This window comes from Crocodylus porosus, unplaced genomic scaffold, assembly GCF_001723895.1.
Source record: "Crocodylus porosus isolate Cpor-Errol unplaced genomic scaffold, CroPor_comp1, whole genome shotgun sequence".
In the NCBI taxonomy this organism is placed as follows: Eukaryota; Metazoa; Chordata; order Crocodylia; family Crocodylidae; genus Crocodylus; species Crocodylus porosus.
In genome coordinates this window covers 12,186,096-12,210,647 of record NW_017728913.1, presented here as the reverse complement: position 1 = coordinate 12,210,647, position 24,552 = coordinate 12,186,096, and the positions used below count along the sequence as shown (strand labels likewise).

At 38.7% G+C, this 24,552-nt stretch overlaps 1 protein-coding gene across 1 annotated transcript in view; it reads left to right on the top strand.

Annotated features, from left to right (window-relative positions):
- The window catches only part of DCHS2 (dachsous cadherin-related 2), an 81,214-nt gene extending 57,393 nt beyond the window's left edge, over positions 1–23,821 (top strand). The window contains exons 13-17 of the mRNA XM_019534337.1: positions 908–1,059; positions 5,473–5,603; positions 7,364–7,650; positions 12,627–12,765; positions 17,100–23,821. Of these exons, the coding sequence (XP_019389882.1) occupies positions 908–1,059; positions 5,473–5,603; positions 7,364–7,650; positions 12,627–12,765; positions 17,100–19,738 (3,348 nt within the window). The 3' untranslated portion in view covers positions 19,739–23,821. The remainder of the gene's footprint in view (positions 1–907; positions 1,060–5,472; positions 5,604–7,363; positions 7,651–12,626; positions 12,766–17,099) is intronic.
- The last annotated feature ends 731 nt before the right edge of the window (positions 23,822–24,552 follow it).

Here is a 24,552-nt window from a genome sequence, read left to right as displayed (position 1 = left end):
CTGTCATGCAGCCCTCAATGGCTTGCCAAAACTCAGTAAGCAGCCCTCTGCCCAAAATAATTGCCCACTGCTGGTCTAAAACCTACTGTGAAAGAACAGCTAACTTATGTTAATGTAAGTGTACAAACAGTTCTTACTCTGAATGGGTCCAGTCTCCAAAAATATTTCCCTACCTGCTTATATCGGAGCTAAAGAGGGGCATGGTTTGGGCTAGAAAGGAATATGTTTTTCTCAGTGAATGCCTTTCCATTGCAAGTCAGACCATAAAGATAAGTAAATAGACAGCAACAACTGTCCTGAGGGCAAAACCATTAGGCAAATGAATGGACATAGTATTTAAAGGAATATATGTCTGCCACTGGGAAAAAATCATTAGATAATCAGTCCAGTGCAACACTTGGGAATCTTTTGAGAGGATAAAACTTCCTATATTCCTCTAATTAAAAGAAGCATACTTCTGGTCTAATCTGGATTATATACATTATATCTCCAGTTCAACAATAAGAAGTACAAGTGGGGATAACATAAGCAACATTAAAATAATTATTATACAAGAATATGTTAGTTCAGTCACCTAATGCTTTACTTCTTGGAATTTTGAAATCTTCAGCAGAATGCTCCAACCCAAGATGGTGGAATCTTGTTATTTTGCAAAAACAGTTCTGTTCACAGGTTGACTGTGAATAGGTTGATTATTGCAACCTACAGGTTGACTGTGAATAAGTTGACTATTGTAACTTCCATGGCAATTGCATACAAAATTTTGGTCGTAAACTATTTGACACTTCCTTTTAGTTTGTGTACCCAAAATGAAACTAACTGAGGGGGTGGGGTATTTCTTATACAATGTTCTTCTTTGAGAAGGTGAAGTTGGCTATCTCTAATTATGGATTTTATTTCCAAACAGATTTTTGCAACTGACCTTGACAGTGGGCTAAATGGAGAAATTGAATATTCAGTTTTATCTGGTAATGAAAATAAACTGTTTCTTATTGATTCAGCACAAGGGATTTTAGCAGCAAATGCAATCCTGAATCATGAAGACATTTCATCATATAGGTTTGTGGTACAGCATCTTTATAAAATACATATTGATCCTCACTTTATTTACCTTAAGTTGATAATGTTTGTGCTGTCTATTTTTATAGTTTCATACCCATCATTTAATAGCTGAAGGCCTGCCATGTAAAATGAATAGTGACAGCAAAGTCTATTATTGATTTTGTAGAGTCTCTGACACTGTTCCCTTTTTGAAGAAAAAGCATCGTTTTCTTAAATCAGTTACAACACACACAGAGATGAGCACTGTAGCTGATCTTCTCAGGCACCTTATGCATGATGACAAGTGCCCACATGTGGAGAGGAGGGAACTCTACCACGACAGTTGAAACAGATTTACTCCTTTCTTTGTTCACCTATAGGAAAAGAAATAGAACCATTTTTGACATAAAAGAGAATTTTAAATTATGGATATGAGTTCAGAGTTAAGTGATATAATTTTAAGTTGGAAGTAGAGCTTGAATTTCATTGTCCTGAGATGATGCGGCATTCCTGAACTTCTCTTAGCTACCTCTTGCTTTACAGAGTCTTTTATTTCTGCAAGACAGCACAAATTTCTAGGTAATAAGGATGAGGGTAGACCCTTGAAAATGTGAACAAGTCATTCACTAGAATGAACCCCAACTGCTTATCGAAGCATGCAAGAAAGGTAAAGTAGTATTATATTATGCCTGTCTTCAGAAAATGACCACTCTGACACCATGAGTGGATTGAATGTAAAGAAGAATATCACCACTTACATTTTCCCCAGTCAACAGGGAGCCATTGACTATTGGAGTTTTTGGATCCTAGTAAGGGCAAGCGCAGTACAGATATCAGACACGATCTTATTTTGAATAGCTGTATCATCCACTAAAGGAAGTGCCTTGTTTTGCTTTCTGAAGTATTGGGAGCTGAAAAGATTGCCATGTTATTGTCCTTTTCCTCCATGGTTTAACACTTGAATGGAAATGTCTTGAAATCCAGTTGCGTTGTCCTCTCAGGAAAATTCTCACTTCGGTAGAAATGTTATTTGAGCATAGAGTGGAGGGGTGATCCTTTTTCAGAAAAAAGGACATTTCCCTGATTTCAGCTTAATTTGTATGAATTCCACAGCTGGTTCTCTGCATAAAGCAAGTCAAGTCAATATAAACACACAGCGTGCTGCTGACTTTAGAAACAGAATCATCTTCTATGCGATACTTAAGGTTGATTTTATTTTTAATTTTGCTAGGACTGTTATCCATATACTAACTAGAATTCATGTGGAGGGTACAAGCATTGTCATCTATCAGCTGTTCTTTGTTAGTTTTCTGATATTTCTCCTGAAGTTTGCCACTTAACATGCCTTTTTATTTTTTTACAAATTAAACCATGATTAGAAGTCAAAGCAAACAAATAATTATATGAAGAGAAGGTAAAGACGTATTGAATGATTAGCATACTGATCTAGTTTATATACTACAGTCTTAAAAAGAAAAGTACCTAGATTCCTGTATACTGTATCATTAGAATTATGATTTTTTCCATATGACTGTGACTAAGACACTTAAACTAAGCCTAAGTCACTTGCAAGTTTTCCTTTCCTTTGGAGATTCAGACTTTTCATCATCCAGTCGTCATTCTTAAGAGCCATAATAGTTTTTGGAAAATCATATAGACCAACACAATATGATTGCTTTTAAATGTCAGTGTAATTTAGTAATAGACACCTATGGGGAGTATTTTATGTGAACTTATTGTTTGGAGTCTAGAAAATTTCATTTGAAGTTTATTTTTATTTTTCTCCTAAGTCAAAAGCATCTGTGATTTTTAGTGTATCTATGACAACTAAATATGCTTTGTTCCCTCAAATACTATTCTAAAAGAGTATTGGAATAAATATTCTGAAGAAACACAATTCACTGTTAATGAAGCATTAAATAACTAAACAGAATGATATATCCATATATCTTGAACACTGAGTTTTCTTTTATTAAATTTAAGTTTGAACCATTTAATAAGTTCATCTTTAATGAAATTTTGTTATAATTGAAGTTTTTATATGCTCTCCCTTAATAAACTATGGATTGTTCTTTTACTGAAAGAACTTAGAAGAGCAGCAAAAGATGTTTTAAAAAATGTTTTCTCTAATTTCAAAATGGCATCATTGCTTTTTTTTCAAAATTTGGAAACAGTCGCTTATTTTAGCTAAATCAAATATTTTCTTCCCCAGAAGTTCTAAGTCCCCCAGAATAGGGAGTTATAATACAAGTGCTGACAGAAACTTCATTTTAATGTCTTGGCTGAGATGTTTTTATGAGATTTTTTTTCACTGAAACCTTAGAAAGTGATTATTTTAGTAAAATATTTCCATATGTACCTTGCTGATATTCATTCTAGACAAAATATGCTTTCTATACAGAATTATACATGGTCACCAGTTAAATACAAGCCTGTGAAACAAGTTATGTATTCTGTTGATGTCATAAACCGCAGGAGCACCCAAAGCACAGTTTGCGTGATTCAAGAATCTACAGCTTAAATTACAGCACTGGTGTTCCATATTGTAATATAGATATTAAGAAAGTCACCATTTAGTTGTCACTTCAGTCAACACTGTGACTCAGAAGAAGAAACAATTCACTTTTTGAATGATCTGCAAGAAAGACTGACAACACCGTATATCACAAAAATGTTTATGTTTTATAAACATTCAATGTTTCCTAGTTCCAAAATGTTTATACATTTAATTAGATTAACTTTTTGATCAACTCTTTTAAAAAATTTTTTAGAGCAGATACTAAACTACCTTAGGTTGGCTACATTCCACAGAGGTAAATTTGATCTAATACTGAATTCTACTTCTGCAGGGTTTGGATTGCTTATGATAAGCAATAGGGCCATGTGAAATTTCACCGGCTGTTTTGTTTCGATGTTGTTTTGACTTGTTTTGAGCTTGAAACAGCAAAATCGAAATGAAACAAAGGGCTTTGAAACAGCTGCAAAATGAAACAAGGGCAGTCAAAATGTTTTGAAACTTTCAAAACGTTTCAAGTTTTGAAGCTGAAGCCAGGCTTGCCTGCAGAGAAACAGAAAGTAAGGAGAGGGAGGGGTAAAAAGGGGGAGGGACATGGTGAGGGCGTGCCTTAACACACACACTGGAGAAGAACCTTCTGCAGGAAAGGAAAGCAAGGCTCTGTCACAGTTTGGCTGCCTGAGATGCTGCTGGTGCTACTGTGCTGCTTACTAAGTTATTACTGTTCTCATTTAAAGTAGTGGACCAGGCTGAGGCTGTAGGGGAGAAGGAGACCTCATTGGGGCACACTGCCGTGTTGTCTAGAGGCCCCAGCACCAGTGAGGGCATGCCTTCACACACACACACACACACACACACACACACAGTCACACATGTCATGAGTTTTGCTTGTTAGCAGTTTGAGGTGCAGTTTTCCAGAAACCCCTACACCTATTTCCTTGACAGCTGGCAGGCTTCATGGCCTCATCAGGGGCTACAATGCCTGCAGTTTTCATCCCACTATGCCTTCACATGCACGTGACATGAGTTTTGCCATCAAGATTTTGAGGCGCAGTGTCCCAGAAACCCCTGCACCTATCTCCTTGAAACACGGCAGGTTTCATTCCTTCAGAAGGGGCTACCATCCCTGCTATTTTCATCCAGATCTGCCAAAAAATGACAAAAGTATAGGCAGTTTTGTGCTTCCCCATTATAGCCTATAGGTGAAACATCAAAACAGCTAAACAGTTTCAATGAAATGAAACAGAACAGTGCTTTTGAAACAAAACAATACTCAAAACTAAACACTGTCCCAATGAAACAGCGAAATGGCAGTTGAAACAAAACGGTGCTGTTTCACACAGTCCTCATAAGCAATATGTTCTTGATGATGTAGAAACTAGTTCTAAGAAACGAAATCTTTGTATGATTTTTTTTTCTTGAATGGATCACTATTATCTATCTACATAAATGGAATTCAAAGTAATTTTAATAAAATTCAAGGCATTTCCTTGTGTAGTAAGCATCTGCATGGGACAGTACACTGATGATAAAATTTGGCTCCGTTAAAGTCAGTGAGCTCTGAGAAGGCCACAGTTTACTGTGAGCTCTTAGTATCAATTAGAAGTAATGTCAATAGTTAAACAAAGATTCTTAAGGAAGTTGTTACTTGGTTTCGATATGAGCCCAGTATGTCTTTGCCACCTAGAACCTCTTGGACTATGTCCTTATAAGCTATCCAAAACCAAAAAATTCCAGTTATTCATTTGTATGCTGGAAATTAAAATGCAATTTTGGAAACACACTTCCAAGAAGAAAGGAAAGTATTAAGTATTGTCCTCATATTTTTCATTTTTCTTTGCACATTTGATAATATTGTTGACCAAGTCTGTGATTGCTGGCTGACAATGACAACTGTGGCTTCCTTTCAATACTAGGTTGGTTGTACAAGCCACTGACAAAGGAAACCCCAGACTTTCTGCTACATGTATAGTAACAATACAGGTGGTGGATGTTAATGACAATGCCCCAGTTATCCAGGTACCAGGCAAAGTACAGGTCTCTGAAAGTAAGTATGGTGGTATGGCAAGAGTATTATTGCTGTTAGGGAACATTAAACTGAATGACTGCCTTTCATGGTTTTTGTAACAAAATGATAACACTGGAAAAACCTCAGCCATGACAAAACTAACCTTAAGATATTGAGAAAAACAATCTTCTTTTATAATTCCTGGATTCCACTGTCACGTTCCTAAGACATTTTTTACATTCCTCTCTCATTTGTAATAGAAACATTCACTCTTAAGATGAAAACATTGGAATTTTAGTATTTCTGAATTACTTAGGTCCGAATTTTCAACTGTATTTGCCTGATATTCAGCACTAAATCTGTGTTTGACCATTTTAGTAAAGTCCCTTATTTTCAGGGACACTCAGCATCCAGAGCACTGCTTGACAGGGTATCATAGCTGCATGGGCAGATCCTGTATCATGCAGCCACAGTGTCTTTGGCTGTGCAGTGCATGTACAATGTGCTCTCAGTTCACCAGCATGTCAGTGCAGCTCCTTCCAAAGCTGCATACATGTTGTGACATTTATGAACTCACCAGCTGATCAGAACAGGCTGTGGCTGGAGCCCAGTGAGTACTGTTTCCTTCATGCCCCCCACTTTGCTGAATTCAGCAGCAAGGGAAAAGAGGGGACAGGTGGCAGTAGCATCTTACAGGCTCTGGACTCTGTGTGAAAGCTGGGACTGCAGCTGGAGCTGGCCCTGGTCAGAAGGTAAGTTCATAGCATTCATGCCACATGAGGAACTCTGTAAGGCAACATAGCCAAAGGGAGATGGGACAGTAAGTGCATCTACATGAGATGCTTGGTATGCAGTAGAGTAAATCTACTGTGCATTAGTGCACCATGACAAAAGCTGTGCTAATGCACTAATGTGCAGTAGAATTAATCTACTGTGCACTAAGCATCACAAAAAGGCCATAAGCCTTTGCTCCTGCGCAGTAGTGTTGGCTACTGAGCATATAGTGAGTATCTCATATTAGAGGTACTAAACTTAATGTGCAATAGCAATGGTACATGTAAATGCACCCTGTGCCACCACACCTCCTGGATCCCTTCCTGCATAACTGTATTTTATGTGGCAGTCTATAGTAAACTGCAAATTGACAGAGATTTCTAAAGACTGAACCAGGGTTATTGCACCTTCTATGCCTGGATCTTGCATTTATTCTAGGATATACAACTAACCTGTGCTAAAATTTACATATGAAGATTGAAAATAGATTAAATATTTCATAGATTTCATAGACATTTGGGCTGGAAGGGACCCCGGAGGATCATTGAGTCCAGCCCCCTGCCCCAGGGGCAGGAAGTCAGGAGGGATCATAGGATCCCAGCAAGATAAGCATCCAAATGTGTCTTGAAGGTGTTCAGAGTGGTTGGTTCAAGCAACTGGAGGTGGTTCAAAACTTGGGGGCTGGGACAGTGAAGAAGTTCTTTCTTAAGTCCAGCCTGAATCGGTCACAGTGGAGTTTGTGACCATTCGATCTTGTCAACCCTTGGGGGGCTCTGGTGAACAGATGTTCCCCCAGATCCTGACGAGCGCCTGATAAACTTATAGGCGGCCACCAGATCACCCCTGAGCCTGTGCTCTTCCAGGCTGAATAGCCCCATGGCTCTCAGCCTCTCATCATAAGGTCTGTTTTCCTGACCTCTGATCATGAGCATGGCTCTCCTCTGCACACTCTCAAGCTTATGCAATATCTATCTACCCTATGCTTTTTAAATAACTGATCACTATTTTGAACATTGTTGTTTCAGATGCCCCACTTGGTTTCTCTGTTACTCAGGTATTAGCAAATGATATGGATTTAAGCCCAGCTCTTCTCTATAGTTTTAGTGACAATGCTAATCCTGCAATTAAATTTGCTATCAATCAGTACACTGGAGTAATCACACTTGTGGAGCCATTGGATTTTGAAGAAGCTGCTCAGTATGAGTTGTGGATCAGAGTTTCAGATTCCATATATGAAACAGAAGCACAGCTCACTATTCATATTTTGGATGTCAATGATAATCCACCAATGTTTACTCAGGACTCATACCAGGTAAGAATCTGGCAAATCTGTAGAATTTAAATATGTCACTAAATGGTCATATATATACATGCACACACACACATATCACCCTTGAAACGTCCTTTTTGTGCTCTTGAAAGATGCATTTGAATACCCAGAAGAAGGAATTTCTGTCTGTCAGTGCTGCATCATTAGTAGCAGTGCAAGTTTCTTCATGCTCTCTTTCTCATGTATTTCAACTCTGATTTACTGGTCCTTTTTGTAGCACTAAGAGTATGTTCAGTTTTTGTACTCATTCATTCCTTAAGCTCAGTGTTGACAAAACTATATTTCTATAGAGGTGCCAGTTAGAGTTAACTGCTTTTATGATATAAGTAGCAATGCACAAGGCACTTTTTTGAGACCATGACACTCAGCCACCGTGGGCTGCCGCACAGCACCAGATGACAATACTATCCAGTTGATGCTATTTTATACTGGATTTGAATAGAAAAAAGTGTCTTTGCAATTTTGGGATCATGGATCAGATCCAAAACGTATTCTACTTGTTAGTGCAAGGGGGTCATCATCCTTGGACCCGAACTTGGTGCCTGACAATCTGCTGATTGTTAGGTGGACCAGGACATCACTGAATCTCCAGGTGGCTTCAGGGTGGTCCCAGCCAACCAATGATCAGCTGATTGCTGACTGATTCGGACTGCACCAGGCAGGACTGGCTCCAGTGCTGTTGTGGATCCAGCCAGCAATCAGCCAATTGCTGACCAGTGGAGACTGCACCTGGACCAATTGAGACCCCTGATGTGTTTTTTGGCTGGTTTCCATTGTTCAACGTAAGGCACAATGGAAACCAGCCACAAAATTATTGTATTTACAACCTTGAATATAAGGTTATCCTCGAGTAATTAGATTCTGTATATGGAAAATGTATAAATTTGTTACAATTTTCTGGATGTAGAATCTAATTATTGGAATGTTGTCTTGAATTAATCTCCCTCCTGCTGCTACAGCAAGAAAATAGTGGCCACATTAATCTCATATGACAGGCTAAGAGAGAGAGGAACAGAGCCTCTCAGCAATGTAGAAGCTTGGTGATATTTACCAAACAATTTAAGGCTTGTGAAGAAACATGCATCACTGGAAATGGGAAAGAAAGGCACGTTCAGCTGCGGGAATGAAGAGGAAATCAAAATATATTTGATGTAATGGCTCACCATGACTTGAAAAAGAGCACTGAGGGGGACTGGGTACAATGGGCATTATGTCTTATTCAGATGGCTTCACTAATCTATTTTTGTGGTAGGTTCCTAGCAGTGTGTTTGCCTGGCAGGGGAAGCAGCGTGACCACGTAGCTGGGGCTTTTGGCCCTCTGATATGTCCTCCACAGGAGGTCTATATTGAGCAGATTCTTTTTGGTGTTGGGTGGTGGAACCGGAGCGTGTTCCATCCACTCCATGCATTGACCTGGTATTAGTGCTTCCAGGACCGGTGCAAAAAAAAACAAAAACGCAGTGTGTTTGCCCAGTATAGGCCATGTGTTTTATGGGCATGCTCAGCATGGGCAGCATTCAATCAACTTCATTGTAGGTTTCCATGACTGAGCCCATGCTGCTTCTGACAGCAGTTAAATGATAGCCAGTATAGTTAATGGGAGGGCCAGAGGGGCAGGGTTGCTGGTATGTGAATATAGAATGAGGGGCTTTTTTTCTTCTTGCTGATTGGGAGGGAGATAAACCTCATATTCAAGTAAATATGGTATTATGCATATTTTGTGGAATAATATTGTGGCTTATTTCCTGTTTTATTGCATCATTAATTGCCTGAACATGTGACCAGGTTGCAATTTAAACCACAATTAACTGGTGAATCACATCTCAAGTGTAACCTCTGCCAGGGGCCTTAGTTCCCTAGGCCTAGATATGAGACTTAAGGGGTGTGTCTACACATTCATCAGTGTGCCTTTGCTACTGCACATTAAGTTGAGTACCTCTAATATGAGGTACTAGATAAAGACACAGTAGCTGTGCTAATGCTCAGTAGCAAAGGCAAACTTTTTGTGATGCTTAATGCACAGTAGACTAATTCTACTGTGCATTAACACACAAGCATAATTTTTACCATGACACACTAATGTGCAGTACAGCAGTCTGCTGCACATTAAGATGCCTTGTGTAGATGCACACAAGCATGGCAAAGCTGAATGAGACTATGTCTAACTTTTAGGTGCCCATTTCCTAGATTCACAAACACAAGTAAAGCTTCCCTATCCTTTTACAGTACCATATACAATATATGGGGAAAGTTAGGTGCCTAAGAATAGAGTTCACAAAAGCCAGTTCTCTGAGTACAGAATGCCTGAGCCAACCATTAAGAAGTGTCAGAGGAACGTGGCTGAAATACCAGCTCCCTTCTACCACTTTTCTGTAGCAGCACGTACATGGCATAGGGATTCACAATTTAGAATCATTTTACGGACTTAAGCACATAAGTCATCCCTTTAAGTAGGACAGACTAGATCACTCTTACAACACAAAAAAGAGATGCTGCCACCAGCCACCTTTTTCATAATAATCTAGTGATTAGAGTACTTATCTAGGGAGAACTTGGTTCTTCTAGTCCCTCTCCAGTGTGCCAGAATTTAAGCTCATGTAGGGAAGGAGCTGACATAAGATGGACAGGCAGTCTAGTCCTCTCCTATTGAAGTTGTGTCACTGTGTAGCCAAGAATGTCAGATTCACAGGACCACAGAAAGAGTGAGGTAGAGAGAGTGAGCATGTTAGATTGAGTATAACTAGCCCAGTGATGAGACCCCTGCCTTGTATAACGGGAAACTTGGGCTCTGATTCATGCTTGCTAAAACTTCTTATGAATTTTACATTAAACATCCAGTGGATAAAAAGCATAGCATGAGGAGCAGGGACAGGAACTCTGGACTTTTCCTCCTCTGCGGAGTGCATACTTCACTGGGCTGCTGTCATGCTTGCTCTTGCTCACTTGCTCGCTGTCTCTCTGGCCCCATGAATCTTGCATTCTTGGCTTTACAATTGCTCGTCTCCAATAGGAGCTGTGCAGGATACTCCTACCTTTGCCTGTAGCCTGGTAGATAGGGCACTCTTTTGGGAGTGGAGAAATATAGGTTAGATGAGGACTTATAATCTGGGTCTCCCACTTGGGTGAATACTTTAATTACTGGGTTACTACATAAAGGTCCACCACTATGATGTTTAAGTAATTTGTCAATGGTTGCTGTGCTTAGTGTAAAACCTCAGACAGGTTCTTAATAGAAAGTGGGCGTGAAGATACTCAGTTCAGCCAAGATGGAAGTGCCTCTGGGCATTTGCAATATTAGAAATTTAGTTGCCTAAATGTCGTAGTTTCTCATGTACATCCTGCACTTTTCCTCAAAAAATACAGCTGCTTGAAATTGGAGAGCTCATTATATGTGAGAAATATGGTAAGAGTGGTTTCTGATGCTTAGCAGCAAAAGTTAAGTCTGCAATCCACAGGGAGCAGAACAGTGAGCAAGCCTAGTTCCCTAGCTGCTGCTACTCAGTCACTTACTACAAGGAAAAATTGGTGAGGGTAGGAGAGGGTTCATTATGCCTTTAAAAAAAACAATATTTGTATCTTATTCTGCAATGTATTTTGTGCAAGAAAATATGATAACTTTATTGGCCAAAGCTTAGGCAGCTAAGAGTGCATCTACATGAGATGTTTTACTGTGCAGCAGACTAATTTGCTATGCAGTAGAGCATCACCATCTACATGTGCACAGCAATTAGGATGCAGTAGACTAATTTAGTGTGCTGCTGGATAGTCCCATTAGTGGTATCTGGCAGTGCAGTAAATTACTGTGCTTAAATGCATGTGGAGATGGTGATGCCAGAATTAGTTTACTCGGGCTCATATTGTAAGTGATTAGGCGGGGCTTTTGTGGATCATTCACATGAATTTAGGTGCCTACATTTTATATGCTTAGGTGTTTGTTTTGGATCTGGCCTTTAAGCCTTCCCTATCTCTCGTGTTTTCTGGTTTTGGAAAATGGTATAGGCAAATGTTATGTACTAGTACTAAGAATATTTGTGCAGATTGGTATAGGCATTACAGGCAAGATTATTAACCAATGTAAATCAGCCTTGCTTCATTGGCTCTGATAATATAAACCAGCTGAGTTTCTGGTCCAAACATTTTCTTAGCTCACTTTTACCTAAAGTAGAAAGGCATATCTAATTCCCTATTCACAGCACAGAAATTTTATTGTGCTCTCACATATTTTCATATTTATCCTAAATATGCATTTAACTTAATGCAAATGCAACTCATGTACTAATAATGCAAAGTAGATGCTTATCTTTTGGAGTCATGACATAGGTAACTGTTGTATCATATTCATGTCTGAAATCTGATTTAAAAGGGGCCAGAAAATTTTGATCACAAAAATAACACATCTGGGCTTCACATACTGAAAGCTCTTTAAAAAAGAAATTTGTTTCCTGATTTCCTAGATTCTGGAAAAAAGAAAGAGGCATAAAACTTAAATTATAACATTATAATTTAAATTAAATTATAACATTCATAATGACACTTGGATTTTTAGAGTATATAAGAATCTTCAAAGGTAAACAGAGACTTCAGAACAGGCCTCCAAATTCTAGTCCTGAACTGAAAATATGTTGCAACTGAAAGAAAGGAGAAGTGTTAGTTTTAGCTACAATATACATTACCTTATTTCAGTAAATGTATATCTGACTCAATACATTATTTCACTCAGAAATGAAATCTCTACTGAATGGATCTATTAAACACCAAGTTCATTCTTTACCTTGGGTGCATTTCTTGCATTATTTATAATGTGTCAGTTTCTACATTTTCTTCTCAGGTGAAAGAAATCAGGTGAAACCTTTCCCAAAGCTGAGAACTGTATTAGTTTTCAATAATCAAACTTTTAAAAAGGTACCTTGCTATTTACAAGATTTTATATGTAACTCATACTGCTGTTTACATTCCAGGTAACAGTACCTGAACTCACACCTGCAAATACCACTGTTTTGATGATCTCTGCTATAGATAGAGATTCAGAGCACAATGGAATTATTTGCTACAAAATTCTGTCTTCTGATGAGGGATTTTCAATTGATTACAAAAATGGTGAGTCTGTTATATGGTTTGTTAGGAAATGAGGACATATTGTATAAATTTTTTCTGGTCACTGAATTTTAGATGTCTTTGGTAACTTTCATCCTGTATCAGTTATGCATGAGTCACAGCGCAACAGTGACTTTCACAATGTTCATGAGAGCTGAAAACCTGATGGCATCTTGGTTCGTAACACTTTTTGTTTCAGGTTCCCACAGTTGTTCCTCAGAGTCCACACTTGACTTCCATATACTAAGGGGAAGGGAAAGAATGTAGATTTTCCTCCTCCCACTCTCTCTACTCTGCTACAGCAGCAAAGTGCAAAGCAGAGAGTTACAACATCCTATAGAAACTATTCTTTATTGTGATTTAACTGGAAATCTACTGTAACTTGTGTTAGGTTTCATTTTGTTTCAGTTAAAATAATGTTTATGTGTATTTGATAACAGGTTATACTTGCTGCTACTATAATAAGACTCATGTAGTTGGTTTGCTTAAGTCTTATGTATTGAATAATTATGTTATGACTTGTGTAATGCAGTAATCTGAAGTTGAATTGAAAATTAGGCTTTAGGAGCCATGTCTGTATGAGACGCTGACTGTCTATACAAGTACTAAATGACTGTGCAGTAATGACAGTGTAATCAGCATCTTGTGTAGAGGCAGCCATAATGTAAGACTTTTGTGACACACATCATTTTTTTCAGCAACCACCATCTAATTCTTCTAATCAGTTCTGACCTAAAATTTGTTGTACATATCTTAACATATAGATAATTGTTGCCAATATTTTAAGGAATTATTAATATGCCCATTAGAAATTATCAGATTAGAAAACAGAGCACAGTTATTATTCAGTTTGAGAACATTCATATAAATTATTACTATTCATGAGCATTTTTTTTGAGTGCTAGTTGTTTGGATAATGGCAGTACATAAAAATATCTATGTACAAGTGCCTCACATAATTCTATTGTGTTTTCGTGCAAGGAAGTTCACCATTTATCTGCCACTGTGAGCCTCTCAGGCTGGGTAAGCTATACATCTACTAAATAAATGAATACATTCTTCATTTACCACTTTCCCTCTCTCTCTATTTATGTGTAACAACAACAGGAATATATAATACACAGTATATTTTACATAAACTATTATATATTTAAGTATATATTTGATTACATATAAAACATATTTTCCTGTTGTTAAAGTGTGAAGCAAGAACTAGAAGTAATTGGGCAAAGAAAATGGAATAAGGATCTAAGGACAGTCTCTTAAGTTTAATGAGGATTCAGAAAAGAAAACAGCTGGCTCTGGCTGGGAAGGACATTATGGGAGAGGGGAAGGACATGGACTGGAGTCTGGAATCTAGAGGAGTGACACTAGATGTTGTTTGGTAAGGAGACTTATGCTGAAGTGAGAAACCTGAGGAGCTGAGTCTAGAACTGGGTGAAAAGAGGGTAATTGGACTGATAGAAGGATGGGGAGGGTCAGGATTGTCAGAAGAAACTGCAAATAAATTCTGGAATACATTGCTCCAGAGCTTATTTGTGCACAGCGCACTGAGCCCAGTCAGAGCAGCCCAAGACTGCTCTGACTAGGATCAACATGCTGCAAAGGCACTGGCTGGGGCACAAGGGTGCTTCAGCATGGATCAAGCTGGCAGGCAGCCCCTGCACTGGAGCACCCTTATGCCCTAGGCAGCTGAGCAGTGTATTTACATGTGCTGCTGCGCATGAAAAAAAATCTGGAGCAGGTGAGTACTTGTATTTACAAGTACTTGCCTGCTCTAGAGTTTACTAGTTTCATATGCCCTAATAGGAGTGCACACGTAGACACTGAGATGTTTACTGGGCAGTTAATAAGGCAGTTCCCCAGTAAACGTCTTGTGTAGATGCACCCTGCGACTAACTTGTTGAAAACAGGTTAACTGTCAAGGTGATATTTGTGGAGGCAGTGCCACACTGAAAAAATTACTTATAGGTTTTTGGCACCAGGTATATGCCAGTGCTTTTCAGAGGATGGGGTTCCTATGAGATATTTACCACCCCTAGATGCTAGAAGAAACCATAGCGCTGACTTAGCAGCAAGTAAAATCTTCTCTACCATAAGGGGTACCACTTGTTGGTGCTGCATGATCTGGTGGATCACAAGAAGATTCTTGTGCACAGATTTTGATAGCACCTGCAATGTGCATGATGCTATGGGATTTGGGGGTTTTGGCATTTTCTTGCTTGAACAATCTACAAAGTTATTCTTTCCCAATGGCATAGTCATCAGCAGGGTGCAAATTCTCACCTAATATCTGAAGTATCCTACCTACTTTGTCCTTTTGTGGCTGAAAAAGTCAAACCCAGACAATGTGGAGGCATACATAACATTCACATATACTGTCAGTATTTTCAGAATAGTGACTGAATGTACATTTGAGAGACCAAAGGGAATAAATAGAACACTGCCTCCCAAATCGTCTGCATGCCAGCAGTGGAAACACTGCACATAATAGTGGCCTTTGGTGCTGTCCACAATGTGTGTGGGGACAGAGGTGAGGTTTTTTTCATGGAGTGTATCCAGCACAGTCTTGGACCCTGTAAGTGATCCCCATAGCTTGAATGCCTCCCAATAAGCAGTATGGTTCCTGGCTTTAGGGAACCTAGGGAAATTAGGGATGGAGTATGTGCTTACATTGTTGGCACATGTGATGATTAATTGCCTGCCAACACATGTGCAGATGTCTTCAGACTAGGAGTTGACTTTCAGAGCCTTCCATGTACTGCTTTTCCAAAGTGCACGTTGCACTTTGCTTCCACCAAGGTAGCTGCTGCTGCTCTCTGTTCCTGTCCGAGAACATTAAATATTTTACGCTTTTCAGTTGTCTCATTGATTCCTGTCATGATTTCTGGAGGGTTTTTTGAGGAGGGGAAGGCAAGGCCTTTGAACTCCTATTGACCTTTTAGGGTCCTTAGTAGGTAGGCAGTTTGCTCAGTTGTGAGCCATTGAATACGAGTGGTTTTATTTCTTAGCCTTTGAGGGGCTATACATGAAGTTGGGTAGGTGAGGCCTTTTGCATGCCTTTTTATGACCAGTTTATTGAGTCATTTGTCTCCCACTGGACTTAATGGTCCTTAGTGAGTAAGCAACTTGCTCAGTTGTGAGTCAGTGAATGTGATTAACTTAGATTCTGCTTAGTCCCTGAAGAGCTTCATAGGTATTAGAGAGCAGGTTATCTGTAGCAATGCATGGGCTTCTTCCTACTTGGAGCAATGGGGCTTTGAGTCATGCATTGCATGAACTGAATTTTCTTCTTTAGTTCTTCAAGGAAAACATTTTTCTAGGAGTCAGTTCCCTTTTTGCATACACTTAGCAGGTTGACAGGCAAGAGACTGAATTCAATGGGAAATATGAGTAAAATAAATTACAAGCACCAAGATGCAAACAAAGCAAAATAAAATGAAGATAAAACTGAGATAAATAAAATGAAAAAAGAGATGCGAACTAAAACCTCCAGGTCAAAACTGCCAAGCACACAAAGCAGCTAGACATGAGACAAAAATTCTGCAGGTTGAAAACAATGAAGAAAGTGCACCCCCAATTAAAACATTGAAGCAATGTCACTCACAATAGACACAAGTGATGTGAAAACACAAAATGAAAACCTAAGTCATCCAAGGACTTCAGGTGGAATTAAATTCAAAATTAAAATAGACAGATGCACAGTGCACCCAAATAAACTAGGTAAAGAATCTCACAGTACTGTCAGTGAACAGAATACACAGTTCACCAAGAAGAACTGCTTACTAGAGAAGTGTCCTAAGATGCAGGGAACAGACTGAGACCCCATTAATGTTGCCTGCTGCTTGCAAGGCTAGCTGTTGTAGAGAACCTCAGTGAACTCGTAATGACATCATTAGTCTCCGCAGTTCCAGGAACTGGCTGCTTGCTCAAGACAAATATCCTCTCACTCTGATCACAGAGGCAGGCTGAAGAGTAGGGTCATGAGAAAGAAATGCTTGGAGCTAAGAGCACTAGCAAGTATCATCTCAGATTCCTCATAGTAGAGGCATCTCATTGTTGCATTTCCAGAGCACATGTCACCCTTTGCCTGAGTATGCTGGGACTTTGTTCAGCCCCAGCACAGAGTCCTTGTCTAGTGAATCCCTAGCCTCAGAGAGATGGCACTATAATGATAGAATGCTTGACCTTGCAATTTTAAGAAATTTAATTTCTTCTCATGTAACACACACACATCTGATTGGCTCTTCAAATGTGTCTGTACAACATAGGCTCCTATTGGCTGTAGGTACTTTAATTATTGTGGCTTTACTTATTATATTTTATTTTATTTTCAGGCTCAATATTCACTACCCAACCAGTGACATACTCAGGCAAAAATTCAGTTATTCAGCTTCTTATTGAAGCCAAAGACAGTGGAAACCCTGCTTTGACTGCTGTTACTTCAGTGGAGATACAGGTACAGGATGTAAATAACTATGCTCCTCAGTTTACCATGGTACTATATAATCTCAGCGTGAGTGAAGATGCCACAGTTGGAAAAACACTTCTTACATTTTCAGCCATTGACTATGATTGGGAGCATGACAATGCATACATTGAATATTCTGTTATCAGTGGCAATGCTGATAATCAATTCCATGTGGAAACAAGTGTCAGTAAATCAGAAACATCTTACAAGTTGGTTGGCAATCTTGTTTTGAGTAGGAGACTGGATAGGGAAACAGCTTCTTCTCACAGTTTGGTCATTCTTGCTTTTGACCATGGAACACCTTCTTTGAAATCTACTGCTACCGTATTGATAACTGTACTAGATATTAATGATAATCCTCCAATATTTAGTAGTCTGGAGTATCACATTCATGTCAAAGAAAGTATCCCAGTAGGTAGTCGTATTATTATGGTCTCAGCCAATGACTCAGATGCTGGAACCAATGCTGAAATCACTTATAACATAATCTCTGGAAATGAGAAAGGCCTCTTTCGATTAGATGGAAAAACTGGCTCTGTAGATTTGATTAGAAGCTTGGATTATGAGGATACTATGACATTCACTTTGACTGTTCTAGCCTCTGATGGAGGTATCAGTGTAAAAAATGTGGCTTTTTCGGTTCTTTTCCTTAAAATCCTGGATGACAATGATTATGCCCCACTGTTTTTGTTTCCAAGTCTGAACTGTGTTATCAGCGAAAATCTTCCTCCCTTTTCTTCTGTGTGCACGGTTAATGCACTGGATCTTGATACAGGTCCCTATGGACATCTTTCTTACTCCATCCAATCTTCATGTTTGACCAATCGTGGAATTCCTCAAGATCATGACATGTTTTTCATAGATCCTTTGACAGGAGATATCCATACAAAACAAATACTTGACTATGAAAGTCAAAATAAATACTGTTTCATAGCCCAGGCAAAAGACAAAGGTGACTCAATAGCTACCCTAACAGTTCAGGTGGATGTTGATGGGACAGATGAGTTTGATCCTGTTTTTACCCAAAATCAATATTTTTTTGATCTTCCTGAAAAAAATGAAGCAGGTCAATTGGTTGGCAAAGTGGTAGCATCAGATAATGATGGCGGACTGGATGGAATTATTCATTATTCCCTGCTGAAGTTTTCTGAGTTCTTTTCTGTGAATCAGACTAATGGAAATATTTACTTGACTAGAACACTTCACCGAAAGAAAAGCAATAACCAAAGGAAAGATGGCACCCTTGAATTCTTAATAAGAGCACACAGCCCAAAACTTGGCTCTAAGTCTACTGTATGTAGCGTATTAGTAAATGTTTCCAACTCTCCTGAGAGCTATTCTGTTATATCTGCATACAGCCTATCTGTTAGCCTTACTGTCTCCTTTGTGGTATTCCTGCTTCTTACCATTAGTCTTATTGCACTTATTCTGAGATACAAACGAAAAGACATGATGAAGTCCTGCATGAAAAAAGAAACATCTTCATCAGCTGCTGATTTTAATTTGACCAGCAAAGATAATCTCTCTAAGGACTGCCAGAAAATACAGGAAACTGAGAGAAGTATACTTCCCATGGGTTCAATAACAGAATGGTTGAGCTTGGTAGGCATCAGAGAAAAGAAGGATATTGGTAATCCCTGCAGGCTCTCAGACTCAAGTGGCCATGGTTCAGCAGAAGGGGTAACTGCCGAAGACGAGGAAATCAAAAGGATTAATGAGCACCCTTTTCGAGCAAGTTCTGGCTCAGCCTTAAGTGAACGAGGATCACGTGTGCCAGACTCGGGAATTCCAACGGATTCTGACCAACTGTCCTGTCAATCTGGAGAAACTGATGTAGTGGTTGCCACTCAGAGTGCAGAGAGCATCCATGCCGACAAGGATGAAGGTGGCAGAGAACGCTGTGACACAAACTATACCCATAAGAAAATGGTGTCTCAAACGCTTAAAAAAATAGGGATACAAGAGAAACACATAATGACAGATGTTACAAGAGAATATATCTTCATCTCCGGTCATCAGGACTCCCAATGTGGATCACTTGCGACCCTTGTAGCCTCTGACGAGGATCTCCAAGGCAGTAATGACTGGGATTACTTGCTCAGTTGGGAGCCCAGATTTCAGCCTTTTGCCTCTGTGTTTAATGATATTGCAAAACTGAAAGATGAAAATTTACAAATTCATAGCTTTCCCAACGAGAAGAAATCTTTTATTTTCCCACCTCCCTTGATCACGTCAGTAGCTCAGCCTGGCATAAGGACAGTACCACCACGAATGCCAAATATAATACCAGGGCAGACATTTAAAAACTATCCTCGCTCTCCTGTTCTCCTCCATAATATTAAATGCCCTGCACCAGCTATGACCCCCAGTTTTTCTCCTTCTCTTTCTTTACTTACCATGCAGACTCCTGCAATTTCTCCAGTAGTGTCAGATGTAGAACTGATTGAAATATGTCTGACTGGGCCAACTCATGAACTTGCTGCAGAGGAAGAAGTTCAAGTGTAGATGATCAATCACTGATAAAACATGAAAGGGACATCTGACTTAAAGTATGCTTTGCTACTGCTTAGCAAGAAAAACATGCATGTCAGCTACATCATCCGTATTTTCATTCTGTTTTTGTGATATAAAATGTAATAGGTAATTTAGTTTTCAATTTTCTAACTACTTACCCTGTTCTTCAAAAATATACTCTAGACCTGTAAGGTTTTCCCCTTACCTATCTTATTCCATCTCTCAATTTCCATGGTTTCTGAAGCAGGTACATATACCTAAGTATCATATAGTGAGTTTGACTGACTACTTTGTTTTATCAGGAGAGATCTCTGTAACGGTATATTGTAATTAATGATTTATTGTGGAAGATCTTAATTTCAAATGCTGGTTACTGGTCAGGGTGCCATTTAATACGTATACTCTGGGTTAGGATTTGACTGTAGCCCTAGCTGTAGATCTTTGCCACTAGAAAGGAGACTCTGCCAGCTACCTGCAGACTCCATTTGTGTAAAGGAATCACACTTGATTTAGGGTTGATCTAGCAGCTTCTTTGTTGCCCTCTCTTTGGTCTTATGAATGTTCCCAAGAAGCCACTATATCTGACTGGGAATGTGGCTACTTGATCATCCCCTTGGGGATATGGGAAACAAGGTGTAAAATAAAAGCAGTCTACTTCCTCTGAATTCTGTCAGAAGGTGACTTGGTCCCATTAAGTATTGGGACTGAAGAAGTATAAAGGTCCCATAAAGTCATCTGTGCTGCCTCACTTAGCATGTCAGCTGGGCCAGAGAACATAGCCTAGCTTGTTACAAGTACCACATACACATCACATTTTGTATATGTATGTGTACCCAGACATACACACATGTACACATGCCTCTTGTGTTTATCTGTGTGTATGTGTATGTGTGTGCGTACTGGATCAAACTAAACAAAATATACACAAAGTAGTTCTACACTGACATCTAGTTCCCTCAATGTATATATAAAAGTCATCGGTACTTATTTTGCATCACATTAAATAGAAGTGAAATACAGGAAATAACTGTACAAATACATGGCCTGCAAAGTACATGACTGGCATAGTCCTGTCAAGGTGTCCAGTCTTTTGGGATCAGCAGATATATCATGTGTTATGATTTTTCAGTGGTTTTCCCCAGAATCACACAAATGTGGATTCTTTCTGCATACAGATGGAGTCACTCATAAATTACCTATAAATAAAATACTGTTGTATGTCTACATTCCAGAAAGAGAAACACTCAAGGTAGTTTTAAATGAAGTTCTACACAAACCAATTTACCTTCATCTTGTCACAGTAAATTAGCCTATATGGAGACCATACTGGTATGGCTAAACTGCTTCTAGAAGCCAACTTAGTTTTGGAATCTCTATGCTATGTGGCAACATGTAGTAGAGATATATTATAAGAGTTTGTGGGCAACATCAAATGTTTACAAGAAAAAAAATTAGGATCAGCCAAAGCCTATGCCAGGAATGGGGAAGCAAAGGAAAAAAGTCACTTCAAATTAGTATCTGAATATGGGCCATTATCTGAGAATGCTTTGGGTCACTAGATTGACCACCTCAGGGTTACATCCTTAGATTTCTTTCTAAGGATGGCAGAGTATATTTTTCCATTTTGTATTGTCACAAGATGCATGTCTTGTTATTGACATTTCAAGGTTAATTTATGAACTTTCACACCAAATAGTTTTGGCTTTTGCTTTGTACTGTAGTTACTTTTTGCAACTAACTCGGCAAAATTAATTTATGAACTGTGTATCAATGGAAATGTATGTATATAAAAACTAAGCAAAACTAAATGTTATGCTAACAACCTATGTAATTGCATAGCTAAAATAACAATATTTTAAAATTAATGTTATATATTTTTTCTACTATAGTTTAAAAGTTATCCACATAAACGTATCTTTTGCCTGTTAAGATTAAAATGTCTGCTACCTGTTCAGTCTGATTTTGGTACATGAAGCAATTGCTATTATAATGAAATATGTTCATTTTGGGGTTCAGTTATATACAGTAACAGTTTCAGGAGATTTTAATGTTACATCTTACTGCATTATCTGTATGCTCAACTGTTTAATTAATATTACTTTAAAACCCCAAACTCACAATAGCTCTGAAGAGGGAGGAGTGAACATTTTAATTCATATTCTGGAAGCCATCTTCAGGCATGGATGGTCAATGGGAAAATAAACATTTTATTTAGCGTGTACGTGTTTGATCATTCACATTAGAAAATATGAAGTGAAAGCTAAGAAAACAGTATTGCCTAGGTACTTAGACTGTAGAAATTTTTCTTTGCTACTATCACTGTTGCTGCTGGAATAAGATTAGCTCCAGAAATCTTCAAAAAAGCTAGTGACATTCAGATAGGGCACTAGTTTAGCTGAGCGACCAGCAGGAGTGTATGTGGAAAATGAATTAACTGATAAAGTCTGAAACAAGTTTGGATACACAGAGCACATCAGTAAGCATGCCAGATTGATTGACAGAGATATGAAAGATTTCTCTTATGCATAGTGACAGTTGGTGGTATACACAGAAATAGGTAGACAAGTCAAAATGTGAAAAATAGATTTGAAGTCCTGAATCTAGGAAGACACAGTACAACTGAAACAGATCAGAGAAATAAAAAGCAGAAATGCTCCATTGATTTGATTGTGAATCTAAACAGACTCTCGAGTGCACCATGTTTAATAGCATTCCACTCAAAATATTACCTCTACTGAGCCGCTTTATGCTAGATTGCTGTCATTATCAGTCATGCATGTACAATTGAAAATTCTGTGTTTTGTTACATTGAATGAAACCAGTATGGCAATATAGTAAATGATTGGGCAATATATTTATAATAGCTCCCAGGTGAATCTATAAGGGGATAGCACACCACACTGTACACTTCCAGCCGCATAGGCAGATGCTGCTACAAACTGTACTGTAGGGTAGACAGCTTCAATAATGTGCATGTTGTCAATGTAACAACCATATAAAGAAATCTTAGCCCCTCCCCCCCCGACCTACATGTGAAAGGTAAAGGCACAATGGGGTCTAATGCATGGTCCACAAAATTGTGCCTCCTGGCATGCCACACATTCAGGGGGAGCCTGATCCCATGGTGCCCTGCTGGGATCCAGAGTCTGCAGCTGCCCCATGCTGCTGGGGCTGAGAGTCCCCTCCGTTGTAGAACTCCCAGTCCTGGCTGTGCATGGGGCACCCCTGTAGCTGGGAGCCTGGTCAGCTGCAACCTCCCACCTGCAGAGCCAGATACTGTTACACATGCAACTTAAAGCTGAATAACAACAACCTGTAAGGTTAATACACCTTTTCCAGCAATAATTTTATAACTGGTTGGAGCTTGTTATGGCATGATAGTTAATTTGCACATGTTGCTGGTCTAAATTAATTGTGCCGTTAATCATAGTTATAGCATGCAGTGGTGGGGCTTATATTAATTTAACCACTAGTTGATTCCACAAGGTCCACAGTCACCTGCAGTTTCCCAATGACCTCATAGCTTGAGAGTTGTCTCAAGAGAAGGTTTAATTTGCTCCTTTTAAAACCTTTCTCATAGTAAAGGAAATAATAAGTTATAGGTTTGGTCCCAACTATGGCACTTTGTTTTCAGAGTTCATGCCACTTTTCCTACATTTCACCTGAAAAATGAGCAAACCAATTATCTCGTCCTTGTAGTGCCTTCCTTTTTTCCACAGCAACAGCTTTTTCAATGCCTTTTTGAAAGGATTCAATACTGCTTACATCTTCTTTGTCATATGCATGCTGTGCTCAAGAGATAACAGGTCCAAGATATTTTGTGCTTCATCGAATTTTTCCAATGACCTTTTCTTTCTAATTTACACCTTTATTAATATTATATCTAAGATGGAACAACATTATGCTAAGATACTGCCGTCTCATGTATGGTTGAGCTTAAGAATGTGAACGTAGAATGCAAGTGTCTGCAATAAATCTTTTATCAGTTCTTTTAACATAACTGTTTTCTTCCTAAGTAAATAGTGTAATTTGTATAATTTATCAAGAGTTTACTATTAAACTTGCCTCAAACAAGCTATGTTACTTGCCATGCTGCACATGAATTTTAGCACTTTGGAGGAGATACAGAACTTGTTAGTGGAAAATCATATTAAGATCAAAATGCATAAGCTATAAAATGAAAGACAGTTGTCTGTTCTGGAATTTTGGCTCCCTGCCATTCTGGATTTGCTTGTTGGCAGCCTTGAAAACACTGGTGTAAATCAGTACCAAATGCACATCAAAATTCCATAAACCGGTAGTAATCATTAAATTGGCATTCAAGTAGATTTCTCTGCAAAGAAAACACCCTTCATATCTTCAGCAGATCTATCATTTAGGAACTATAAAAATATTAACCAATGGCTACCTTTTTTAAAATCCAGTTTCACTAAAAATGCATCCCCATTCCTAAATTTAGTATTGTACTAATTTCTAAAGTATTATTTGTCATTTATGTTTTGTTTCCTCAGGTTCTTTGTACTACACACCCTTTTTTTCTTTGACACGCACATAATTCTGGAGAGTTCTACAAATCTGTTCTTGTAATTCTGTATCTCTTTGCTAATATATACACATGCATGTGTACTCATAATATACCTTTAAAATACTGTAAGGCAAATACAGCAGTCCTTCTTCAGTCAGAACTCTCATTAAAACATGACAGTCGGAACCAATGTGCTGCTATTGTCCACTTACCATTGTGCCTATGTCAACAATTACAGTAACAGGCAGCGGAGGGAAGTCATTTGCAAAAAAAGAGGGTC